Source organism: Zootermopsis nevadensis, unplaced genomic scaffold (assembly GCF_977971745.1).
Source record: "Zootermopsis nevadensis isolate Lab colony 2312 unplaced genomic scaffold, Znev_1.0 Znev_ptg000022l, whole genome shotgun sequence".
NCBI lineage: Eukaryota > Metazoa > Arthropoda > Insecta > Blattodea > Termopsidae > Zootermopsis > Zootermopsis nevadensis.
The window spans coordinates 16,144,265-16,171,035 of NW_028259154.1; the positions used below are offsets into that span (position 1 = coordinate 16,144,265).

General features: G+C 36.1%; 2 protein-coding genes across 10 annotated transcripts in view; both read right to left on the reverse strand.

Annotated features, from left to right (window-relative positions):
- Cbl (E3 ubiquitin-protein ligase CBL) overlaps positions 1-4,223 on the reverse strand; it is a 61,110-nt gene extending 56,887 nt beyond the window's left edge. The window contains exon 1 of the mRNA XM_022072463.2: positions 3,443-4,223. Coding sequence (XP_021928155.1) covers positions 3,443-3,990 — 548 coding nt within the window. The 5' untranslated portion in view covers positions 3,991-4,223. The remainder of the gene's footprint in view (positions 1-3,442) is intronic.
- A 3,398-nt stretch (positions 4,224-7,621) lies between these two features.
- The window catches only part of Gk2 (Glycerol kinase 2), a 32,903-nt gene continuing 13,753 nt past the window's right edge, over positions 7,622-26,771 (reverse strand). For 3 of the 9 annotated variants that reach the window (XM_022072440.2, XM_022072447.2, XM_022072442.2), the window contains exons 2-12: positions 21,613-21,701; positions 21,240-21,498; positions 20,417-20,634; positions 20,079-20,188; positions 18,278-18,380; positions 18,082-18,192; positions 17,207-17,463; positions 16,228-16,433; positions 14,554-14,700; positions 13,446-13,532; positions 7,622-9,000 (exon numbers count right to left, since the gene is read on the reverse strand). In XM_022072440.2, coding sequence (XP_021928132.1) covers positions 8,906-9,000; positions 13,446-13,532; positions 14,554-14,700; positions 16,228-16,433; positions 17,207-17,463; positions 18,082-18,192; positions 18,278-18,380; positions 20,079-20,188; positions 20,417-20,634; positions 21,240-21,498; positions 21,613-21,696 — 1,677 coding nt within the window. In that variant the 5' untranslated portion in view covers positions 21,697-21,701 and the 3' untranslated portion in view covers positions 7,622-8,905. Of the gene's footprint in view, positions 9,001-13,445; positions 13,533-14,553; positions 14,701-16,227; positions 16,434-17,206; positions 17,464-18,081; positions 18,193-18,277; positions 18,381-20,078; positions 20,189-20,416; positions 20,635-21,239; positions 21,499-21,612; positions 21,715-22,321; positions 22,344-22,416; positions 22,537-25,128; positions 25,150-26,077; positions 26,683-26,717; positions 26,748-26,771 lie in introns of those variants that run through there. The other 6 variants (XM_022072443.1, XM_022072438.2, XM_022072446.2 and 3 more) reach the window with 6 other exon arrangements.

Genomic DNA, 26,771 nt, shown 5'->3' on the forward strand with positions numbered 1-26,771 from the left:
AAAAAACTTCAACGCAGGAACGAGAACGGGGAATGGAAGCGGTGAAAAGAATCTGACAGAGAACAGTTCACATCAACATTAATTGTTTTCTTTCGTACTGAGAAGGAACATTTCTTTAATTAATGAGAAAGAATTAAGCTCTGCTGTAAACAATGAGCATACTAATTTAACAGATTAGTGACAACAAAACTAAAGAGCGATACAGGTTTGGTGGGTTTTATGGGCATGATACACCCCCACGAAGTTTAATAAAATTCCGTTAAAGGATAAAAAGTCATTAGTGGTGAACAGACATGGACATGGCACCAAAAGACTAAGAATAGGATGAAGACAAGTAATACAAAATTACGAGCTCATTTGTTCAATCCATTTTCATTCAAAAAGTCAGTGCATGCGGGCGTACAACTGCATACATGTTCTGATTCGGTTCACTGCCATCTTACATTCAGTTCAGAAATACAACGATATCCCTTGCGATTAAGTAACATGCCACGAAGATAGAGATCACGGAGTTAAAGCTCTACACTGGGAACTGCAAGAGGTGAGCTGTTGTCGGCTACCTTCATCGGCGAGAACCCAACCGCCCATACCACTAGCGAAACACCGCTTCCTGGCGTCCTACGTGAATCCTTGTTCATTAAAAGAGAGAATATGAACCATGATCACAGATTTAAGTGAAACTCAAAAATATGTGTAACTGTCCATTCAGGTCACACATTGCAAAACTAATTATTCCACAACAGTGACCTAATATTCAAATTTTGTTCGGAGGTGATCGATGTGGCATCCGCGGGTGATGCGACACACGTCCCATCTGAATGCAATCTCGTCCCACACTCATTACCGCTTCACGGATTCTGCCTCGCCGCCGTCACCCGACCTCAGAACCCTTGTTTTTCAGTTATGGGGCTAAATCAAGGACGAACTACATGCTCTTCCTGTGCTACAATCCTTACAGTAACTGAGAGATAGATTCCGTGACGAGGTAATGAGGGCCAATGAAGATATTGCTACGTAGTGTGGGGGACGAGACCATGAACACAACACCGGAAAACGCCGGAAGTACATCAATATTCTTACCCCGTTACGATTACTACTAAGATTTAAATTAAATATTTTCGGCAACAAACAGGAGCTTCTTAAACTTTTACGCTGTGGCATTTGAATGCCGTGAAGAACGTCGAGTTCCTGAGAGCAGGCGGAGCATGACAAAACCAGTACCTCCACCGGTAACCAGGATGTTGGATGTTCCTTCAAGCTACCCAAGTGCAGATTAAATATCGTTCTCTGTGACTGCGGGCATGAAAGAAGTGAGGGGGGAAAGGGAGTTACAAAACATGTCATTCGAGGACTGTGCTTATACTGTGCATTGCACAGAATTGCAGAATCAGTGAATTTTGATCCACCTGTATTCTCCAGTCACATCTTGGCATCTTCAATGGAGGAAGCAAACTACCTAACTCTTGCGCAATCACCTGTATGAAGTACATTCTATAAACATGACATTTTTGAATTTCAGTCCACTCTTATCTAAAAGTAATATCTTTTCATTATGTTTGGATTTTCTGTTTGTTTAAAAATGCTTTATCAACTGCATAATTTTCAGAGGTTGTTGTGAATCATGAATTGACACATTTTAAATGATTAAACCAGTATTTGTCTGGAGAGATTGAGGAAAAACACAACCCTCCCAAAAATTAGCATGTCTCCAGGACCTCATAAATATGAAGAGTGTTTAAACACTGCACAACCGTGTTCAGCATGCCTTTATGCCAACAGCATATTTTTCAGTTTAACTATTACCAAAACTGAGCTTGAGACCCTTTGTACATAACTCAGTATACCACCCATCAGGGTCAACCTGGTGATCTTAACATAACGAACATTTACTGTAAACATGCAATTTCTAGGCCACTAAAAGTCAAACTATCTCCTGCAGTGGGTATGTGATAACTCTCATCCTCATTGACAGTCATTCCACAAACATGAATTTGTTTGCTGTTCTATAGTATCCACACATATGCTGCATGTACAAGCATAATAATAGATACATATTTCATTTTCTCATCAGGAATAAACCCAACTGATGCTGGTGAGATTTAAGGTTCTCATGGCAACAAGTCTTCTTGGATTTAGCACCATGCAGTCTAGTAGATAGTGAATGACATTTCAGAGGATCAAACCATCCATCAACCAGATGATGAAGGCTGCAGGCCCTTCTGAAATGCAGTCAGTAGCTACACAGTACTACATCCCAGAAGACAGCCATACCAAGATGAATCCAAGTCAATGATAGCTAGAACTACCTGGAAGAATGTGTTCTTTTCAAACATCAGACAATGAACAAAGTCAAGCAATCCAATACCATCCATATAACTGTTTAGAACTGAAAGTGGCCTATTAAATCAAGAAAAGACTGTGCTATGACACACACTTTTAGACTGTCTAATAAGAAAAAATATGAAAGATAGGCATATGGCATCATGTTCATGCGTGTCCCTCACTAATTTTTGGAATTGCTTGGTATGCACAATACAACTTTTCATTTTTTAATTCCTATGAGCAGTAACACCAACAAGCAGGGTGCATAAATAATAAAGCAGTGAATACTTCAGATTTAAAAAGTTTTTGAAACATCTCTTCCATCCTAACTAATTTCAGAACAATGAACTTCAAAATAAGTTTTGTATCATATTAAAAACTGATAAACTCATTTGTCATTTAGTAGAGGGAACCTTTATCAATGGTATGGTATGTGTTACTCTTGATTACACCCACTTTCGTTTCAATCCTTGACTAAACAACATTATAAACCATTTGCTGTGTAACTCTGGATTGTGATATTACTTTCACTTTAAAAAATACCGAGAAGAGAGTAATGCAGTAGCATGAAAAACCGTTGTTCACAAAAATGCTGAAACATGCTCAAATAATAATACAAACTTACACACACTGAATTAAAGATTAAACTGTGGGATCTTAATAATTCTTATTACCTGCATTGCAACTGATGCCATGTCCACATTATTCATCCAAAAGCCACTAACTACTCAATATGTTTCAGTGAAAGATGGGTTGGACACATGTGATTCTCATCTTATAAATATGAAATGAAGTAAAGAGGACACACATTCATAAATACTATCATCATATCAATCTCATCAAACATCCGTATGGAATCAGAACCATTATATCACATCACAATTATGCTTCAAATATAGATAAAAAATTAGCTGATAATAATTAAACTAATGTGAACAACTGAATCATAAAGGTCACAACCAACATGCATGGAACTTGAAGGTGTTTTCATTCTGAAGCCGATATAGTTCATGAAAGATACGTAGTATGAAGACACTAACTGAAAATGGAATGAAAAAATATTATCAAACAGCAGTAAATGGCACTTAAACTATGATTTTTTTAATCAGATAAACTGTACCTGTTTCCAAAGTTGTTTTTCCAGAACTCTGCTGCATCACTTTTGGTGATCCTGAATTGGTCACCGGCAAATATCCCATTTGGAAATACTGCCTTAAGTTCACTTAACATATGACTAAATACTAGACTGAGTTTGGTAAGATTTCTTCTGTAATGGGAATTCTCATCAAACATCTTGTCTTTCCCTTCTTTAAAAAGTTTAATAGCTTGCTTGCATTTCCTAAATAAGTTCTCGGTGAACAAGACGAAATGTTCGTTCCTATGAAGCACACTCATTTCACCTTCATATTTTGAGTAAATAAGTTTTAGTTGTTGGTAGGTGTCAGGAAGAATATCCAGAATGAAAGGAGGAGAATTTTTCAAGTTCATTTTTTGATGCTGGCACAGCTTCACCACTTTGTCCATCAGTTTCCAAGTTTTATCCAATGTCCTTTTATCTGTTGCTAATCTCGGTGATGCTACAACATCAGCGAAAGCATCGTGTAGCTTAGAAAATATTGACGTAATATTTTTGTGTTGTGCTGTCCTATTCCGGTTGTTAGCCGCCATGATGAACTCTCCCTACTCAAAAAGCTTCCAAATGCTTTAGATTTGAGAGGAAGAACCCGTATCTCACACTAATTCATCCACTTTTATCACGCTGCACACACACCATAAATTCCGAGCACAAACTCTCGAACTTGGAAAGCAAAATTATTTAACACACTGATAACGCAGAAACTCACTCCCACAACTTTGTGACACCGCATCCTGCTTGCCAAATGACGAATACCAAAGATAATTATGCAGATGTACGAGACGGAGCAATTCCGAACTACCGGCTACTAGTGGCGCACCAAATTTAACGGAGAAACTATGCACCAAAGTCCGGAAGTAGAGGCAACCACTGGTAATACCAACATACGAATCGATTATGCAACATGGATTTAATCATTTTGTTGTTGTCATACATAAACTCCTGAAATGTTATTGATGGAGGGAAAATAGCCAAAAACTATGTCATGAGATTATTAATAGGCCACCACCAAATCAAAAACTGACTTTTCCTGCCTATTCCTTTTTACTTACTCAAGGCCCCTACCTCAATTAAAATAACCAAAAACAACTAATCTAACACAGAAGCTGCTATGGATATTTGAGGAATTACCAAGTGACCTTAAAATATTTATTTATTTTTATTCATCTTGGCAAAAGTATCAAAATCGGGCACATCAATAATAAAGTACATAACCTTACATAAGAATACTGGATTTTTGTTACAAGATGCAAAAGCATCAAGCAAACAAAATCCTAATTAGTCCCAATCATGTAAGCCTTGATGAACAGATCTCTCACGTAGAAGTTTCAAAGCTTTCACAATGTCCTGTGCAGACTGTCATGGATTAGGTTGGGTTGCAACAACTCCATCACCTAAAAGATTCTTTACACAAATACCTGAGAAAAACAACATAGGAAATGTATGTATAAGATAACAGTTCTGATGCATTTAGTTTATTGTTGCCTGCAGTTATTCTGCTTGTAAACTCAAATTTGGTAGCTTTATTTTAAACAGCATAAAACAAGCAGAGAACTACCAATACATAGTTTTATTAAAATCAATCTAGTAGCAGTTCTCAGAATATCAGATGACAGCATTAAAATCCATTCTGCTTAATCATCTCAAAAATGGTAACACTTATAGGTAAAGTGTACTGGGCATAAAATGTGTCTCATTTTTCATTATAACTTTTATACAATATATTTCTTGCTCTGATAATTGTGTAGTAAGTTACACTACAAATGCATGTAAGTCTTAATGTAACATGGCTGTTATTGTCTGGTTTTAACCAAAACTGGATTGTGTTCACAAATTTTAGTAAAACTCTCCTACATAAAATGTCATGAAAATTTGTTCCATGTTTCACAAATTGTTACATGTGATTAGGTACACTAACAGGCATGCAAAACCAGTACAAAATTATTTGAAACTTTTCATTTAGAATGTGACAACTTAAAAACATTATTTCATATCTTTTTTTGAACATTCTGTTTACATGTATATTAAATAAAGTAACAATAATACAGAATTGCAATAAACACTAATTTTCAAACTAGTTCCATTACAAACTGGTAAAATATCTCTGCCAACAACTGAATTCACACTGTGCAAATCATAGCTAGTCACCTGACCAACTTATTTGCCTGGATCAGCTTTAGAGGGATACTCAATGTTAAATGTTAACTAAAATGAACCAGTTTTAACAAGATATACATTAAAATAAAATTAAAGATCATCATGAAAACTATTATTCATTCCAGTTATAGGCAATAACACTTTGATATTTCCATTCATTCTATGGCTAATGCTTCTTCTGCAACAGACATCACATTAAAATATTCATAATATGTGTCTTATTTAGCTTGGTTTTAAGTCACTATGGTCACAATGTAACATGTAGGAAGAATATTTTTCTGCAATGTTTACTTATATCAGTACTTCTTAACCTCTTTTATCAAATTTTCAATCACTAGGTTCCTTAGCAGTTTGAAATTCCTAGACTGGAAGAATGTGTGTCAAGGATCAATAATTAATTCATATTCATTAACTTGGGTAAATAATAATAGGAAGTTCAGAATGCTTGCTATTATTGTGTACAATGTTTCTGTTTGATATTTATAAATACTAATAAATTGCATATAAGAAAATTATTAACTGTCACTTATGTAGTAAACTGGGTTAGTCCTACATTTATGTACATATTTTTCAACTTTCCTTAAAATGTCTGTTAACAACACTGCTACAAGTAACTTCAATTTTACTTCTAACCATGTGTTCTAATTATATGTAAAACCAAAAATGAAGAATTTCAAAATTTGGGTGATCCCTGACATCAACATGTGATCAACAGATGATAACTATCTGGGTTCATTTGTCAAATATTAGAAAGATTTAAAATAAACTTAGATATGCACAATAGAACCACAAAAACATTTATAACTTTTATGTGCCAAACAATAACCTCAGCAAATATCAAAAAGCAGTTTACTATATTGTAATTAAAAAAAGTAAAGTAAATCTGTCCCATCACATGCCATGTAAGCACTTGGGGGGGGGGGGGGGGGGCGGTATATCTCCTACCTCAGCACTAGATGGGGCTGAGTGGTCAGCATCATGCTCCGGCAGCAGTTTACCCCCGGCAAAAGACCCCAGTATCCATTAGATGGGAGACTGGGATGTCTGGATGCAAAGGGTAGAGGAAAAATCCTCTAACCCCGTCGGGGATCGAACCCTGGTCGTCCAGCCTGTAGCCAGTCACTATACTGACTGAGCTACCCCAGATCTTATAATGGAATTAAGCAATTCAATAATCTTCCCCCCCACTATAAGAGTCTAAATCAGGACATAGAGACATTTAAGACAACACTAAAACAGTATCTTCTATTTGACTCCTACTCCACAGAAGAATCTACCTCAACCAAAAATTCTCAGATATTATAAACACATGTAAGCAATAGTGGTTATGCTCTTGTGTGTAATTATTTTTGTGGTAATACTGTAGTTGACTGTAAATCACTGTCATAACTGTGATTATATCTGTATTAAAAACAAGTACTGTATTTGTGCTATGACATGTTCTACATCCATGCATCCTTGGCTTCTGCCTATTAAGGATCCATGGAATGTATATTCTATGTACCTGCAACTATTAACAATATAAAGAGACTGTCTTCTCCACCCACATTATGAGAATGTACTGTGCCATTGCATGGTGATAACAGAATGGGCCCATTTAACATCCAAATACAGCCAGATGAGAATTACTGATTTTTTTGCTGTTCTTCTTTAAATTTTGCTTAAATTCTATCATACAGTGGGCTTTGTGCAAGAATGCATGTGCAATTACTGGTTTACTTCAAAAAGTGAATAATATATGATCAGTACATGTTCCTTTTAACCTTTGATATACTCTTTCAACTCATTCAATCAAATTCATACCTCACACATAAACATGAAATCAGAAATTCAGCTTCACAGTTTTACACCTAGCACAGACAAAAAAAGTCATCCTCACACGCCTAACATACATACAGATGTTCCAAAAAGATGTATGCATACAAGGTTAATATTCCTTATTTTAGTGTGTATATATTTTCCTGGAATGTCCTGTATATTTACTTAAAGATAATTTATGATCACATCTTTGATAAGTTTATTTATTTTTCTTGTTCAATAACATAGGTTATACAAAATAAAATGGGAAGTAACGAACTGTAATTAAAGCAGTTGTGGCTTATTTCAAGGCAGGATCTTAAAATAGGCACTTTCTTCAGATCCTTCCTAAAACCATCAGCCACAGTCATCCAAGTTCGACACCATATAACCTATGCAACTGACAAAGCATAATACTGACAAATAATCATTTCTGCAATGCACACGCTTAAAGTCATATCTCAACTAAATACTTTAAATAAAAGTTGATGTGTCAGTACTTTCATATTGTGACTAGTGGCTGAAACACAATAATGATTAATCTAAATAGACTTTATCAGTGTCTGATACTAAATTACTCATTAGTATAGATTTATGAAACCTGATGATACACAGTTCAATTTTCAGATTAAACATTAATGAACACAAAATATATAAGTGATTAAACTTCAGCAATGGTGCTAATTATTAGAGGACCAGTTGCTTAAATGCTTTGCTGTAAGATTTAAATTCACCGTATTATGATGACTTCAGCCTAGTTTATTGCCATATACTTACAGACACCAGTTCACCCTCCAGTTTATATGGACTAAAAGGACTGTTATATCATGTTTAATTTTAACTGTTTATGTGTAAATATTTAATATCACAATAAATTATTATTTATTAAATCACATTCAGCTTGGCTGTGGTACAGCTACAAAAAGTACATTAACATATCAATAAATCATCAGTTGGTTTTACGATTCCCTTGATACCATACAAATCAGGTAAAACTAATGACTAAATACATTTGACTCACAGCCCACATTTTATTCTATCACATACAACAAAACAAACTGAAATGCCTCAATGTTTCAGAAAATGAACAAAGAATAAGACACATGAGAAAACATGCAAACTATGATGATAAAGCAAACATTACAAATATAAACTATAATAAAATTACATTATTCATAAAAGCAAACATTCAGTTACATGGTACAAAGTAAAATGTGTTCAATATCACCTTTTACATTTAACCACGCAACCAATTACTACAAACCACCCCAATCAAGATAAAACAGTGACAGTTCTATTAATAAAAAACACAGATGCTTATATGGGTCATCACATTGTAAGATTTAAAAGGCCTTATTGTAAGAGCAATGTAGAATGAACAATTAAATTTCTTATTGAGCTCTTTCATACCAAAGCTACTTCTGCATCTTTAAATTAGCAAGAATTTAATCACATAAGTAGCACTGTTGTGTAGTTCTACATTCTTCACTGGTGTCACCTTTTCAATTCACTGGAAATCACAAGGATACCAAAGCTTGAGATGAGAAACCAGCTGGGTGGTATAGATGACAGAAGACGATATCGTTCATCTGTAAAAGTTGCACATATGTGTCACAATATTTACATTTCTTGGAAAGCAACAAAAGTGTCTTAGAGCAAAATCCTTCTTGACCATTCATGATACCCACATGTATAGGGGAAGATAACTGTGAAATAGATTTCATAGTGTGACACGATTCATCTGGATCGAGATAGTGTCCAGCAACATGTAAACATGATAATAAACCTTACTAAATGAGCAATTACTAGCTTCTCATGAAGGACTGTCCTCCATTCAGTTAGTTACACTTTACACCATACTAGTATGTTGTGTTTTACATAATAATAATAATAATAATAACAATAAAAATATCAAACAGGACTTCATGAATGCATGCAAATGAAAACTTATCTTGTAATGGTCTCATCTTTTTAAACAAAATGTTCAGTAGATTCAGACTTTTGGGAACTGTATACAAACTTTAACCTGTGCATAAAGAAAGGTAACAATAATCAGTATATGATTAAAAATGGGGCCCATAGCTAGTCACTTTACTGACTGAGCTATTCCAGCTTTACACATAAAGCAGGTGTGCTGAATACAATATATGAAAGTGCTTTACAACCACCACAAAAATAAATCTCTAAATTTTCTATTTTGTGGGCATTACAATCTAAGCAGACTTAAAAGTTGTGGCTACAATCTGAAAATCTGGAAGTGATAAGCAAGGGGATATAAAAAGGACTTTTTTCCATATTTGAAACTTTAAAGAGAAAATTATAATAAAAATAAAATAAAAATGTACGATGCAAACACTAAAAACAAATACTCATTCAGGAGAGTCAACACCTTCAAAATACAAACCCTACCACTGACCTGTGTCTATACAGTATCAATTAGTAAATCTCTGTTACACTGAAGTGTTGATGGAATAAACTGAATGTTTAAATATTACTTAGACATGCTTCAAAGTTCTAAATAATCATTTTTTTGGCAACTAGCAATACTAGTAAATTGGGGGACTGTCAGAAAATGTGTCTACATGATACAGAAATTCTGTGTCAACAGTAGTTAGGATTTACTTTGTTTCGCGGTGACAGTATTTTCCTAGTTTTCTATCTGTCAAATACTGGAACATGGATGTTAGGAAGATGATCATATATGGTGGATAAGAGGATTTCAAGAAAGATGAAAGTACTATCCTGGTTTTATCTGTAGTAACTAAGAAACACCACAGAAACCTGCAGCAACAATAACTATAGTAACTTGACCAAGATTCAAACCAGATACCACCTCGATATTAGTCTAGAAAATTAATATTGCAGAACTCTGATTTGCTCAAGAATTTGATACAGTTAATTTTGAGTATATACATACAAGACTTGGACTCTTATGTTGGCATGAGTCCTGAATTCAAAAAATATATATAAATGAAACAAGAGTTGTGGATCTTAAACATATGAAATGACTGGGGAATGAAAATAAAAATATGAGAAACTTTGTTATTTAGTCTTCAGAGGGTTAGACAGCCTGTGAACATACCAAAAGGGCAACTAATAAAATGTGCAGCACTTTAAATTAAACATCACGGAAAAAAGCTGCTTGTGTGACCTTGGAATAAATGAAAGGGAAATAATATAAATATGGTTTGGATTCAGGTGGCTAAAATATCAAATTATGAGACTTTCCCAAGGGAAATAACGACCATGATATGGTATAACAGTGAGTACTAGAAGTTTGTAATTGTACTAAAATAATTATTCTACTAAAGAAGCTGGTGACAATGTGGTTCAGGATTACAGTTCTTTTTTCTCCTCTTGGTCATGCCTAGACATATATTTCAATTACGTACTCCAACCTGGTCTTTATTTACATTCAGAGTAATTAACTTCCCTTCAAAAGGAAAGGGTTAAAGGTAAAGAATATCTTGTAATTATTTTTAAATTTGTAATGTTTCATTATTTATTTGGAGATCAACAATAAATTCCAAATACATTTCTGTGTATCTGAATTATCATTCATGCAAAGAGACAGAACAAAATCTGCAACAAAGTATAAAACCATTGTGAGTCTTTTAAAATGTTATAAAATGAGACCTCACAGTTTCTCATGATGAAATACTTCTATTATACATTATAATTAGGTGCAAGAGTTCAGATCTATTATTAATGTAAAGCTTTGGTTCTTCATAGCACCTATTTTATTCACACAACATAACAACAGCACACTAAACATGAACAAATGCATTGCAGTATTAGTTGTCAGCAATGATTCTCTATGAAATCTTCTTGGGCAACAAGCCATGTCAGTTTTGGACAAAAGCCCAACATTTCTGAGACCATTTCCACCACCATCATCATTCCAATGATGATGAAGACAGTCTTCAAAACGTTGGGATTTTGTCCACAACTAAAATGGCTTGCTGCCCCAGAAGATTGTATCAAGTTCAGTCTTAAATTTTTCTCTAGTTTCTACCTCCATAAACCCTCAAGTCATTTAGACCCACTTCTGACAACTCACAAATTTCTTCATGGTTTCTAATTTTTACTTTATTTATTTTCAATAAATTCTAGAACTCACTTTATGGATTATTTGCATTAACAGTGAGAATCACAAACATGAACAAATAAGGACCTCCACTTCAGTCCTATTTCAGACACCAAAATACGTACATGTACAATTTTTCATTGATATGTAATCACTTCAAAGCAGACTAGGCCTCATGACAATATTAGCATAACAGTAATTATAATATACAGCAAATAAAAACTGAGTGAGTAAGAGTGATTTGCATGCTGTGAATATGCAAGACCAATTCAGTTAACGTGTGACACAGAATGGTATTTCCTTTCTCAGAAAAATCAGTAGTGATCAATACTGCAAAAATGTGCAGTGATTAACAATTAGCAGAGATAACTTCTGAGCCAGCCTGAAATTTACCATCAAGAGATTCTTTAGTGTACTATTACTGCATATACTTAGTTCACTAACCAAGCTTACACTGTAGCTGTTACCTAGTAACATACACTACAGTAGGTAATAACATTTATTTTTAAATGATTTTATCATCACCAATCAGACCTGAAACTACTTATGTAACAGAATACCTTGTGCTCATACCTGAAATATTTACAGGACAATCACAATTATAGAGCTAGATGAAAGGAACAGCATAAACCACAAACGAAGGTGAAAACCATGCCAATATACAAATAACTTACCCTCTATAAATACTAATTCAAGCATGTGGATTACATTCCAGTCTCAGAATCAATCACACTCTATCAACATTATCAACAAGCCATTCTCAAATACAGCATAACAAATCCTAAACAACCATCCCAGGAGAAATTATTACATTAATATAGTATAATATATCTTAATATAAGAATTTTAATGTGAATCTTGTTTCTGGGTGACGGCACTATGTAGATGCATGCACACAATTTTGAGATCCTTCTGCCGCAATCTCCAAAGCAAAGTGATATCTACATGATGCCATAATTCTGAAGTAGGATCTACATTAGCACCGAACCACATTTAAAACTGAAATATTCTACAATGCTACACTTCAAAAAAAAAAATAACATAAATCATGTTAAAAGTTTTGTGTTTATATGCTTCAAATGCAAAATAATCCAAGGTAAATTCAATGGAAAAACAGAAAGCTATTCAACAATGAATTACATGCAATTTTAAATGGTTGGAGAAAATTCTTCTGAATATCTGTCATGAATGAACAATGTAAGCAAGAATATCATAATGAGATTTAATTATATCATTAAAATTCAGTATTTAACAGTAGAAGTGAAAATAAGTTCCATTCAAGCACATTAGCTTTAGCAAGTAATCAAGGCCACACAGAATAGTCATGAACAAATATCTTGAGAAAAGCACAGCATATTTGAATGGTGTATATTTAATATGATTATTTAACAATGAAAATAATGTTTCTGACATGTCAAGAAAATTTAAACTCTAACTACTGAACTGATATTCCCTTCGAGCCTGTTAATGTCAAAGACATTTCTATGAAACAATGTAAGGAACTTTGGGAGGGAGGCTTCCATGCTTTTTGTTTATTAATACAAAATGGAATTTTTAAAGAAAATGTTAAATTTGATTTTACAACTTCACTCCATGCATTTGTATTCATTCCTTTGTACTCAATATCCCTTCCAGGGATACAGTACTGTCATTTCTGGGTACATACAACTGCCACATGTTATGTTAATAAAATTCAAATATCCTGACAGTGTTGCACAACACACCTTCATATCTTGCCACAAACAGACATATTAAGAAAACATATTTCCTACACTGAACTATGATAACGTGATACTCTTACAAAGTTTAACAATCTTTTGCCTCAGCTTTTAAGTTGTATTCCATCCATGAAAAGTACATGCTACTCTGGAAGGACTACTCAGATTTAAAGGACCTAAAATCATTAAAGGCAACATAACTGTTACGCAGTAATAACAGTATTATTACCTGTCATTGCAAGAGACTTTTTGGTAGTAGCCCAACCAAGACTTCTTTTCACAGCCATTTTCCACTTGCTATAACGGGCATCTCTCTCTATAAAGACATAACCACAAAGCAAACATAATGAAATGAACAAAAATCTTATGTAACATGAAATAAATAGTAATGTTCTGATCAGCTGATAATTGAAAACTGTGACAAAGGAGACTTAACACACTGTTGCTTTCATTTTGTAGATTTTAATTCTCTTAGTAATATCTCTGTGACCAATTCATAACTCCTACATATTAAGTATTTGTAATTGCCCCAGATTTTGGAGTAAATGAGTGGCATTTCTGTCAAACAGTGACAGAAAAATATTTAAAGCACTGATAATTTTGGCTGTGCCTATTAATGAAGATCATAGAAATATTAAAAAAGATAATTCTGTTTATAGCCTTCACATATGCTATGCACATTACTCAGCACATCAGTCTCTGTTCAAACAGAGAGATCAGTGAAGAGTTCTGTCTTCTGGGTTGTTGCGCTGTGTAGTCTGGTCGATGTTTACCAATGTTTCAGAGGTCACACTGCCTCCGTCATCAGGGCAATGAATTCATGAACTCATTATCAAGTTTGGTGTTGGCTCATGTGGCCTGCCCATGTCATGTCATCACCTCAGCTCTCCTCCTAAACTTCTAACCCCTTACATTTGCATCCTAAAATATGTTTCAATTATTCTGTTGTTTTCCAGTCTTCCTATAAGCTGTCATTCAAGCTTGTATTGTCATCATTAGCATCTATCTGGTTAATAATACCCACATGTAAATCAAAAGCATTATGTTGTCCTACTAATTTCTTGCTGACCAATAAGAGTCCAGTGGCAAGGATCCCCACATTTAGTTAACCTCTGGAGAGGTTCTGAGATAGTATTTCCAGCTACCCTGATAGACTGGTTACACCAACATACTTACCTTTCGGGCTGTTGTGCCACATAAGATGAAACATACTTACCTATTTACTACTTAGAAAGCACTATATAATTTCTAGCAAAACGTTTTAATTAACTGAAAGCAAAGGATTATATTTTATCTCTGACAATACTGAAGTCAGTTTGCATCCCACAGCATCTTACCTTCGTGAGTGGTGGTGGGAATAAAGGTGTCATGGACAACTGGTACCTCAGGTTCCTTATACAAATCCCAAACACCAATCCCTTCAGCTTGGCCTGCAGCCATTGCTACTCCCAGAGCTTCCATTCTGACGTATGCAGATGTTTGTTCTAAGCAGAAGACATAACAAAATGAGGTAGGATTTGAGGTTTTCATGATGGTGAGTCTGAAGAAGACAGCCATCTTAATAACAAAACTAATTCTTTTTTATAACCATTCTGAATTCAGTGTCACTTGAAAACCTATCAAAATATAAATAAGTTATTATCATTTTCTTAATATTTCATAGCATGGTATGAGAGTTTTGGATTCATACATTTTATTAAACCATCTTCTTTCATTAATGTTAAGCGTTTTACAATTTGTATTTGTAGCTGTTTAAGCGGAAGGATTTGTCTTCATTAGGCAATACAACTTTAATGGTATTCTAAGTGATAATGGTATGGCATCCAATATCAAAGATATATTAGCTAATCTAGCCAAACCCCCCCCCCCCCCCCCCCACCTGTACTTAGTTATATTTTGATGATTTTTCAAGTAACATTGTGTTTAAGTCAATGGTACTGCATCCAATATCAAAGCTACTATGGACTGTGACACCATGTGACTCACATACAGATACCAACATTTCAGAGAAATGTAATGCCTCCATCTTACAGGATGGACATAGTATGTTTCTCCAAAATCCTGATATCTACCTAGGATTCCACATGGTATCACAACCCAGAAGAACAATGTTGTCATCTTCACTGCCATGAGAACCTCAGATTTCACAACATCCAAGTCATTCTGAATTCCTTTGTCAATATTCAACTGACACTTAACAACATTGAAGCCACATTTGTTTCAAAACAACTGTATATTCTTCTCAGCATGCAAACTGAAAGTATACAGCTGAAATTTTAATGAAACCATTTTCTGATTAATTTATGCAGGGAGTATGCCTATTTTCAATTGCAATGGCAACAGTATAACAAGGATGGCAAACCATTAACACATGTCAAATGTGGCACTGACCAAGATTTTGTCTACCACCAGTGATTAGTTTCTGCCTTTATTAACATCATTAACCATTAGGTAATTCAGTAGTTCACCAAGTTATAATATTCAAAGGTCAATACACTTTCATTGTTACTTAATGCTTCCATTCTAAATACGGAAAATTATTATTCACAGGTTGGGAACTACAAAGGAACACAACAGAGTATTTGTTTTCCTGGCAATAATAATTATTAACAACTATTTTCGTCTGCGAGGAACATAATAACAACAACAGATTTAAAAAGTTGTCACACATGAAGCACGTTTGGCATTTGTGTCATTCCTTAATACCCACACAGAAGAAAATAACTGAAAACTTGTATAAAAATATGCAGAAACAGGTCTAATTAAGTACACCAGGTGGCACTGGAGCATCAAGGGCAGATAACATTACTTCTTACTGGTAAATTACTTTGTATGTAAAATGACACCAAGCAGTAAAGAGATTCACCATTACTGCCATATGTAAGGTACACTCCCTGTATTTAACATCTCTACTGGCCTATATCTGGTACGCACAATCTTGAACTGTGGGGATGAAACACCAATAATATATTTCCAAATACATATCCCTTTACAGACAGCACAAAACTTACCAACAGGAATTCCACAGAGGTCTGCCTGCAGTTGCATCAACAACTTATTTTCTGTCATCTTGCCATCCACTTGCAGTTTGGTCAGGTGATGACCACAGTCCTTGGCCATTGCTTCTAGAATGTCTCTCGTTTGAAAGCATACTGCCTCCAGCGCAGCACGAATAATGTGATTCCTGGTTGTAAACTGAGTCAGACCACAGATAATGCTACAAACATAAAATGGTTATAAATTAAAAACACTGAAAAGTATAAATTCTTCAATTCATGAAGATGATCATGATGCACAACAAATGAATGCATAAAACTGCAGCTCCAAAATATAATACAAAATTAAGCTTAAATTACTTGTCTGATACTAAACATGGGGTTCAATATGAATAACTTAAAGAAATTATAATATTATTTATCTCAACAAAATTAACAAGAAACGTACGACACTTTGTTTTGTATATAACATTTCTGATTTGAATGGATCTCTCTAAAAGGAAACAAAGATGAGGGAATTTAAGAACGCAGTGCTGAGAAGCATATTTGGAGCTAAGACAGAGGAAGTAATAAGCTGAAAACAAAAGTTACATAATAAGAAGCAGCTTTATGATTTGTACTCTTCACCAAATATTATGAGGATAATCAAAGTGAATCAGATACACAAGATATATAGCATGAATGGGGAGATGAAAAATGTGCAAAGAATTTTAATCAAAATATCTTAAGGAAAGAGACCATATAGGAGGCTAGGCAAAGGTCAGAGAATAATGTTAAAATTAAGCTTAAGAAAATGGAGTGTGAGGGTGTGGCCTGAATGCAACTGTCTCAGAACACAATACTGTGACATGTTCCATTAACAGTTGGTTATTTATTCACCAGCAATTAACATCTAACTTGTCAAAAAGGCCCTATTCCATGAAGGATGTAAGCAAGTTTGTAAATTCCTTCATATCATTCCTTCACAACAATCCTTCATTCTATATATTCTTACCCTCGCGCATCCTTACGCCAGTATGGGGCATAGAGGCCAGAAAATGCTGGAACAAAATACACATCTCCTGTAGATGGCACATCTGCTGCTGCACTTTCTGAATCACTGACTTCCTTCAAAATATTCAAGTTGTTCTTGAGCCATTTCAATGCACTGCCAGCTACAGCTACAGAGCCTTCTAGAGCATACACCGCTGGTATATTCTTGCCCATTTTGTATGCCACCGTAGTCTCCAAGCCGTGTGTGGAATGAACGCGCTGCAAGTAAATCATTTCAATTAAGTACACTACTCTAAAACACTAACAAAACAGCATACAAAATTTTAACCATGGGAGGAGCCAAACTAATAAAACTGTCAGAAATATCAGAAAAGCATAACAGACAATCATATATGACTACTGCAAACAAGATTCTTATGATTTTGTCTATTATATTTGAATATTTTATTTCAATACAATTCTGTTCAACACATAACTTCTTTTCTTACCATTATATATTATGAGTATGGCAAATAACATGTATAGGGAAGATGTAAAACTCATATAAAATTTTAGTCAGAAACTTGAAGAAAACACTTTGTAGACCTACGCATGGATGGAAGTATAATACTGAAGTAATCTTAATAATCTGGCTCAACTTCAGATCCACAAATGGGCTCTTGTGGTTCAGGCTCCATAACAGGAACAGAATTTCTTGAACAGCTGAGTGATTACTAGGTCCTCACAAAGGACACTACTCTACAAGTTAGTTAAAATGTTAAATTTAACATCATGTGGCATAAAAGATTTTAAATTCAATGTGGAATAGACAGAACAAATATTATCATGGAGGAATCATACTGGAAGTTTCATAAAACAAATTACTCTCAGACTTACAGACAATCCAGTGTTGTACACAAGGAAACATCCTTTACGGTATGTGCTTTTAGCTTGACCTTCTTTAAAACACCGTTCACCAATGAGTGAAGATTGTTGATTGCCCAGAATCTAAAACAAGAAATGACTACTGAACAACAACAAATTGCTCTAATAATTTTAAACTGGCAGCTTCAACAGAGAAAAGGAAACTCACTGATGAAATGGGAATTCCCTTCAGAGGATCTTCTTTTATGTGACCATATATTTCAGATGAACTACGAATTTCTGGCAATAAGTTTGATGCAATGTTGAAATATCTGCAACATGGTAATTTATCATTAGATGATCTACTTAAAAGAAAGGATATGAATAAAATTAAAAAGACGTGTTCCAATTTAAAATAACTATTTTCCAAGTGCATCATTTGAGATTCTGAATACCTCACTGGTCTTCATGTTCATTTATTGAAGGTACAAAACTCACTGTTGTAAAGGTAATCACAAGACAGATATCAAACTGCATAATAATTTTGTTAAATATGTTGCACTAACAAATATTTTAAGTAAACATTGTATATCTTAATTATTTTTTTAAACATACTGTTTTTTTTTAGAAAATTGATTAGGTTCTATTTGAGCCTCGTGTTGTTGAACTGATATAAACTAAATATAAATGCCCCTTGTCTCTTTAGTTGTCAATCCCCAATAAAACCAGCCCATTAAGTGCCATGTAGGAGTACAATGGAGAGGAGGTATACGTAGGGTAGTCAAAAAGTTACCGGAATTGTGGTATAGCACTGTAATAGTAGGACATATGGCAACGCTTACCTAATCACCTTCAAAGTAGGACCCTTGTGCACACACACACTTGTTCCATCGATCCTGCCATTGTTGGAAGCACTGGCAGAAGGCTTCGTTTGGAATCTTCCGGAGTTCGGCCGTCGCATTCGACACATACCTGGTTGTGCAGCAATTCCTCACTAAGAAAAGCATTCCTGTCATCACCTAACCACCATACTCTCCAGATCTCACTCTGAGTGACTTCTGGCTGTTCCCTACTCTGAAAATGGGCCTCAAGAGGGCGCATTTCCCAACCATAGAGGACATCAAATCAAATGTGACGGCCAAATTCCGGAAGATTCCAAATGAAGCCTTCCGCCGGTGCTTCCAACAATGACAGGATTTATGGAGCAAGCGTGTGTGTGCGCAAGGGTCCTACTTAGAAGGTGATTAGGTAAGCATTGCCATATGTCCTACCATTACAGTGCTATACCACAATTCCGGGAACTTTCTGACTGCCCCTCGTAGCTTCTACTCATTCTAAATCTCAGCACTAGATGGAGGCAAAATTGAACATAAATCCCTTTAGTAGTTTCAGATAAATAATATGCAGATGGGACAGACACAATCTCTCTACATGCATTCACTTCATGCACTCTGCGCAAAAGTACATAACATACAAGAGTGTTTCAAAAAGTAAAATAAAAGCACACTGCATGATGCCTAAGTGGGATGTTCGGGACAACCCGCTATGCAGTTCTAACCTCAAACCAAGTTATTTCAATCACTTTGGACGGCACCTGGCTGGTAAGTGATTTGCAACTGACGACAATGTGACAGTTTCATTTCCTGGCTAAAGGTGGTTGACACTGAATTCCTCCATGTTAGGATACATGCCTTGGTATTACGGAACACAAATGGCAACTATGAGGAAAAGTTATTTAAGAATGAAGCCCTTCACAAAGGAGATCTTGTTACTTTGCCGTTTAAAACACCTTCACAAAGCCAATGTACTTATAACTGTGGCCAGAACAGATTTTTCTGTTTCATTTGATTTCCATTTAGCTATAAATCTAAAATTATGTCAAGTTCCTAAATAAAAAATGAAAATTATTAATAATTTGACTTTTATTTCAAATATGATTTGGAGCAAAGACAGCTAGATAAGAAAAAAATTTATTATCAGGATTGGTGTCCTTACTTTATTGCTGTTACTTTAAATACAGATGATAATACCTGCACAATACTGGATCCCACTGGAGAGTTTCTATGTTCATCAGCATAGTTCTGGAAGCATTTGTGACATCAGTTATGAACAATCCTCCCTTCCTTCCACCAGTCAGGTTCTGAAATCAGAATACAGGAAACATGTGATCATACTGAAGTGCTAAGTAATTCAGAACTGTCACACACACTGTACAAAGCCCTTACTTTGATAAACTTGACATATCACTTAATTTTAAAGAACTTATAATTATTACTTTAGTATTACTAAAAAATTTACATAAAAAATTTGTAGGTTCATAATTACTAAGAGCCACCGAATTTTCTGTATTTCTGCAATAATTACACACCCAAACAAGCCATGTGTCCACTGTGCCAAACCGACAGCGCTGCTCTCTGATCGCTCTTCGCACGGCAGGAACATTATCTATAAGCCATCGCATTTTAAGAGCACTGAAGTAAGGACTGATTGGGAGTCCACACAGAGGCATTAAGGCATTCTTACTGTTTTCTGGTACTTTTGCCAAAATCTGGTCAACAGTTGAGTCAGTTCGGATATCAGACCAAACTGAAAAATTACATATGTAAACACATCAACATATATATACATGCATGCATGCACGCACGCACACACACACACACGCACACACACACACACACACTGATAATTCTAAAACATGTTTACAAAACTCCTTTTGCAAATGTTGTAACTAACTTCATGGCAACTACTCTTCTTCAGAAGGTAATAGGCACTAGGCTGACCAAAAGAATGTCCCACCTTTTATGAAATCAGAAGATTCATTACCAAGTTCGTAACAGTTTGCCAATGGATACTAACCACAGCTACAAGAATCCAGTACACATCACAGGAATGTTGTAACGTTGATAAAATAAAACAAGTAGGAAGGTAAAATGAAAGATGTTGGAGGACCAAGTTCAAAATGTCAACAAATGGCAAAGTTTTTACAGTTAGCACTTTCCTGGTTTTAAGGGTTTAACACAAAGGAATCATAAGTCTATGTACTGGAATATTTTAAAAATGTTACTCCCATTTGGAAATAATTTGATAGTTTGCACAACTAGATAAAATATATCTATAAAAACATACAGGTACAGGTCACTCCAATGTACATAACCATTACACTGGCAAGTAATTAAGAAGAAAAGTCTTACCAACAGCATTGTACAGTGGCTCTCCAGTGATTACATCCCATGCAATGGTAGTTTCACGCTGATTAGATATTCCAACTGCAACAATATCTTCAACACCATAGCTGAGTTTTTCCAGATTTTCAACACCACACGTGACACACTCCCTAACAGCTTGTAGTATTTCCACAGGGTCATGTTCCAGCCATCCTTCTTGTGGACATATCTGAGTAATCTGTACACTGCATGAGACAATTTCTCTGGTGTCCTCTGCTTTATATACCTGCCAAACAATACAAAAAGAAACAGTAATTAGCCCATTCTATCAAGTATCCCTTTTTAGAATTGAAATTCAAGTTAGTAAAATGTAGTTTATTTATTCAGGAGCTCAACATACCACAAATCGAGCTTCCTCTGTTCCCTCAATGATTGCTCCAATCAAAGGCTCTTTCCTGTTTGAGGAGTTTGATGACACAGGCATTGTAACTGGAACACACATAAAAACAACAGTCAATGTCAAGATTGAGATCCTCTGAGCTGTTACTTATACCATGTAGTCTTACAGCTGTATGCAATCAGTTCAGAGGAACATGCCTCCTCATTCAGTTGAAGTGAGTAGGGTTAGGAAAATATGTTAGAATTAAAAATAACAGGTGTTTTACATTACACAACATCCATCTTTTTTTATTTGCTTTACACGAGTCTCTATTTTAAGCTTACAATCTTGTTATTTTTAAAGGCAAAATCGTTTCAAAAACAGTTGGCCATAACTAAAGCCATAGAGCATCAGTTACAGAGTACCAATTAAAAACGCAACGTTTTAAAATAATAAAAGACATTGATACTGGGCAGGTTACATTCCAACACCAAAAACAAAATGTCTCCTCCAGAGACACAATTTCCTTTTTTTATGGAAAAAGAATGTGTTTACTACGGGGCTAGTTTAAATGAAAATAACTACATATATCGTCGCCTTTAGAAATGATGACTCAGTTACGCTACTTGTGACTTTTCGACAAATAAATCTTCGAAATACCACGGAAACAAACTAAACAAATCACTTTTTTTAGCAAAATGAAATCTTTGTATGGAAAGAACAGACATACATATGCGAAACATCTTTGAAAGTGTTTTAATCCATTGTGAGATCACTTTGAGTGGTCAAGAATTCCTCGACGACAATTGCTTTGAAGTTACCTACCCTGTGATTAAGGACAAAACACAATTAGCGGTACAGGTCGGTCCAGAATTCACCAACACGATCGGACTGTGATCTTTGACATGGAGGCGTGGCTCTGACTTCACTATAGAAACCCGTGACAAAGTCCGTGTCTTATCTCAGATTGTACATCTGACACGTATATTCTAATACAAGCAACACGAAGTGTGGACAGACGAGCCCCCTTAGGCGCATGAACAAACACTAATTAAATGTCAAATTACAACGACCACTTGGTTTACCTTGCCCATGATAACAAATTAACACGCGCAGCCTTGGCCACGTCTTCCAGAGGTCAGCCTATCAGATGACATACAAATAACATATATGCAATTCGGACACGATAACCAAAATTAGCATAGCTGTTTTCAAGACGACAAGGTCTACATTACACAGAATATAAAGTGGGTCTCAGTCGACTTTATCAAAGCCTGCTGCAGATGTGGAAAAGAGTAGATGGGGCTACGTTGTACTAGGGATCGTCAAAATCTCTTCGTATGTATGAGATGCAAATAACTAGGAAATAACACATCGTGGTATTGTTCCAATTCTCGACCGGGACCGACCATCCTGAGGTTCCTCGTGTTTTTCCTCAGCCCCTCCAGACGACAGATGGGGGCAGTACCTCAAAATAGGCCAAAGCCTTACCTTTCCAATACTTTTAAATTCAGTAAGCACAATCATAAAAGCATTCATTATATGGGAAAACGCCTATATACTCTGTTGATACAGAATAATTAAATAACCTACGATCCACATGAGATTTCAGCTTCTCGACGAATACAACACTCTAATTCCTATATGCTAATAAAGCGAGTACAATTTAATTACAAAGAAACGTCTAATCGTTGGAACCTAAACATTCCTAGACATTCTAAGGTAATTCATAATAAACAAAGAGCATGGTGAGAAATCGTGATAAAATTTCTTGTATTGCTTGTTTACCACTTGGACAATTTAGGAGTACGTGGGAAGATAATATTAAATAAATCGGGTGTGGATTGTATTCAACTGGCTCAGAACAGGATCCAGTAGTGGACTTCGACAGTGACGTTCGCTGATGTCCGTTCTACTCCGGCTACACGCACGTGAACGCCTCTCGTGATGGAACATGACGGACTACAGAGTTGTGTTACATAAGTAGGTACACCAATGTCATACAATTGACTTATTACTCCTGAGCAAACAAAGAAAAACTATTATCAAACAGGAACAAGTTCCGCGTCACGAGTCCTCTAAGTGTTCTAAATTTGTTTTTAAACATTTCCTGCCGGTGATTTCCATTATAAAACATACAAAGGGTCCTGCGAAATTCTTGAACGATATTCAAGAAGCATTGCATTTATTTTCAGACTATTCACGAAACAAACAGGAAAGAACCGTTTGCAACATCTACTTGATGGATACAAGAAAGTGACACCATGTCTAAAATTGCGTTATTTTTTTTTTTTACTAAAGCAGGGTGAACACTTTCTTTGCAACTACTTTACACAAATGCAGTTGTAACATGCACCAAGATTAACTGTTAATTCAACAATTTGTTGCATGAGGGAAAAGAACTGAAAAAAGAGTAGAATTTTTGGCAAATACTTCTAGTATAAAAATACGAGGTGCGATCGGAAAGTTTCAAGACTGCGCCTATAAAAACCCGTACACTTATCTCAGGTATTAAATTCATCCATCACCCTCGAAGTAGTTCCCCTGGGAGTGAACACAACGATCCCAGCGCCGCTGCCAAGCCTGGAAGCATCCCTGGAAATCTTTCTTTGTCAGCCTGTCAAGCACCATCTGCGATTCTGCCTGAATCTCTTCTATCGTCTCAAATCTCCTTCCCTTTAGCTGAATTTTCATCTTTGGGAAGAGGAAGAAGTCACACGGCGAATAAGGAGGGTGCGGGGTGACGGCCATGGTGTTTGAGGCCAAAAACTGCCGAACTTTGAGGGCGGTGTGCGCTGGCGCGTTGTCATGATGCGTCGCATGTGGAGTTCTTCCTTTAGAATCAGCTGACAGGTCCCATAGCCTATCCCAACAATGTCGCACAAGTCGTTGATGGTACGACGTCGATCTTCGTGAATGGCCTGCCGAATCTTCGTAACATTTTCGGGCGTTGTGCTCGAAGATGGTCGTCCAGAACGCTCGTCATCATCGACAGAGGTTCGGCCATTTTTAAAACGTGAATGCCACACAAAAGTTTGTGCACGACCCATTGCGGACTCCCCAAATGCTTGCTTTAGCATTTCATAGGTTTCCGTAGCCGTTTTGGCGAGTCTTTGGCAAAATTTGATTTGTTCATGAAAATCCGCCATTCCGAAATAGCAGGAGGGTCGGTGTAATGCACTACCAAAACACCCGTAACTAAGAAACAAATGCTAATACGATGATGCCGGCTGGCACACTGATTCACTATAAATGTAGGCCGCACCACCTAAAGGCAGAAGCTCGTACTACATCCGGTTCGCCCTCTATTGACACAGTCTTGAAACTTTCCGATCGCACCTCGTATATCACGTGTAGGCACGTAAAAAACTTGAAATAAACCACTGCCACATTCAGACTGTTACACCCCAAATTGCAACGCTTGAAAAGAAGCAATACATCTCACGTGATATATAATATATCAGGCCACTAACAATGTCAAATAGCGGGAAAAGGACGGGAGTAAATACCACCGTGATAGCATGATATTGTACCTACTTTAACAGAACATTTTCTGCCCGGCCACTCACTCTTCGCCGACCCAGAAACACTGCTCGGGTTCGTCTCGTGTGCCTTCGTACATGTGGACGGTTTTACGAGCCTGAGCTAAAGCAGTGCCATCAACGGGAGCCCTGGGCTCCAGGGTTCCCTACAGTGTCGGGTGAGCCGTCTGCACACACAGGGTAACAACCACCCCACCAGTTCCTGGTCTAAACGATTAACTGTTTCAAAATTAATTCTGAGTCAGTACAGACAAGAGGAACGAATCCGCGAAAGATTAAACTCAAGACGAGCATTTATGTTTCTCGCATATCCCAATGGCTTATTTCATAAAACCTGTTCATGTGAAGAAATCAAGAACTAGTTTGGCAAGAACAGTAGGCACACGATGGATAACTCGTTCCGCGGTCTAAAAATAACTTAACAGGTGACCATTTAATTCCTGTAACCACATCAGTTACTGATGTGACGCAAATCCAGTGAATATATTATGAGCCAATTTTCCGACAATCACTACGCACATTTTTCATTTTCTCAGTTGTCCCACAAAATCGTATATGACCACCTGGTCCGTCATGTTCCATATACACCAATAACTTCGTAGCGAAACACCATTAGACAAACGAATCATTAAACCAACAGTTTGTCAATTCAGCTTCATCTAAACCATGGAGAAGGCAAACATCTGCCAGCCGAGTGTTTGTGTTTATTTTGTAATTCGATTAAAACAATGGACACAGAAAAATACACTGGACTCAACGTACTATTAAGAACAAAACAATACACAAATCAAATTCGGAGACCGACAAAGAACGATATCCATAGATGTAGGAGTGACAAATAAACATGCTTCATCAGTGTATGACTTCCAGAAACGTAGGCTTTATAATAATACAGACATAACAGTGGATTACAGATAGAGCACAACATTGAAAAGTTACTTTACCTGCTGACATAACACCTGAGGCGAGTGAAAACACGTGTGTCCCTTGAAATTGTTCAACAGATGTGGCGAGCAACGTAGAATGATGGTACCTTGAACACCATATCCCGTTACGCCACAGAGCAGGTGATGTAATGGGTCTCTCAGGGTCAGGCAATGTTTTAAGCAAAGAATAGTGACACAAAAAAATCGAACAAATTCCTTGTGAAATTCTGGTCACGCGATTGGTTACTCCGAAATACGCAATCCAAATCGTGTCCCTGATACCAACAATGTCACAGAAGCTTTGGTTTGGAGAGGCCGGCCGGAGAGGGGGTGGATGAAACCGAGCAAACGAATTAATGAACTATTAATGGGAAATCCTGCTGTCCACTGGCGATAAATATTTCAGGGCTTTTTGACATAAATACGTCTATACGGAAGGGTCATTCGGCAAGAATTGACAGTGGAACCACGGTTCCGGAGAATCTGACGTAAATACTTTTCTGTATTTAAATTACATTTAAGCAATAAATACAATGAAAGGAAGGTAGCTGAATGTAATGTAAGAAAATGTAATGTAATGTAAGGAAATGTAATGTAATGTAATGAAATGAAATGTAATGTAATAAAATGTAATGTCAAAATTATCTAGTCTACGCACTTCTTCTACAAGCGATTCACAGCTCAGCTCTTTCCGCAATAACGAAAGCGGATT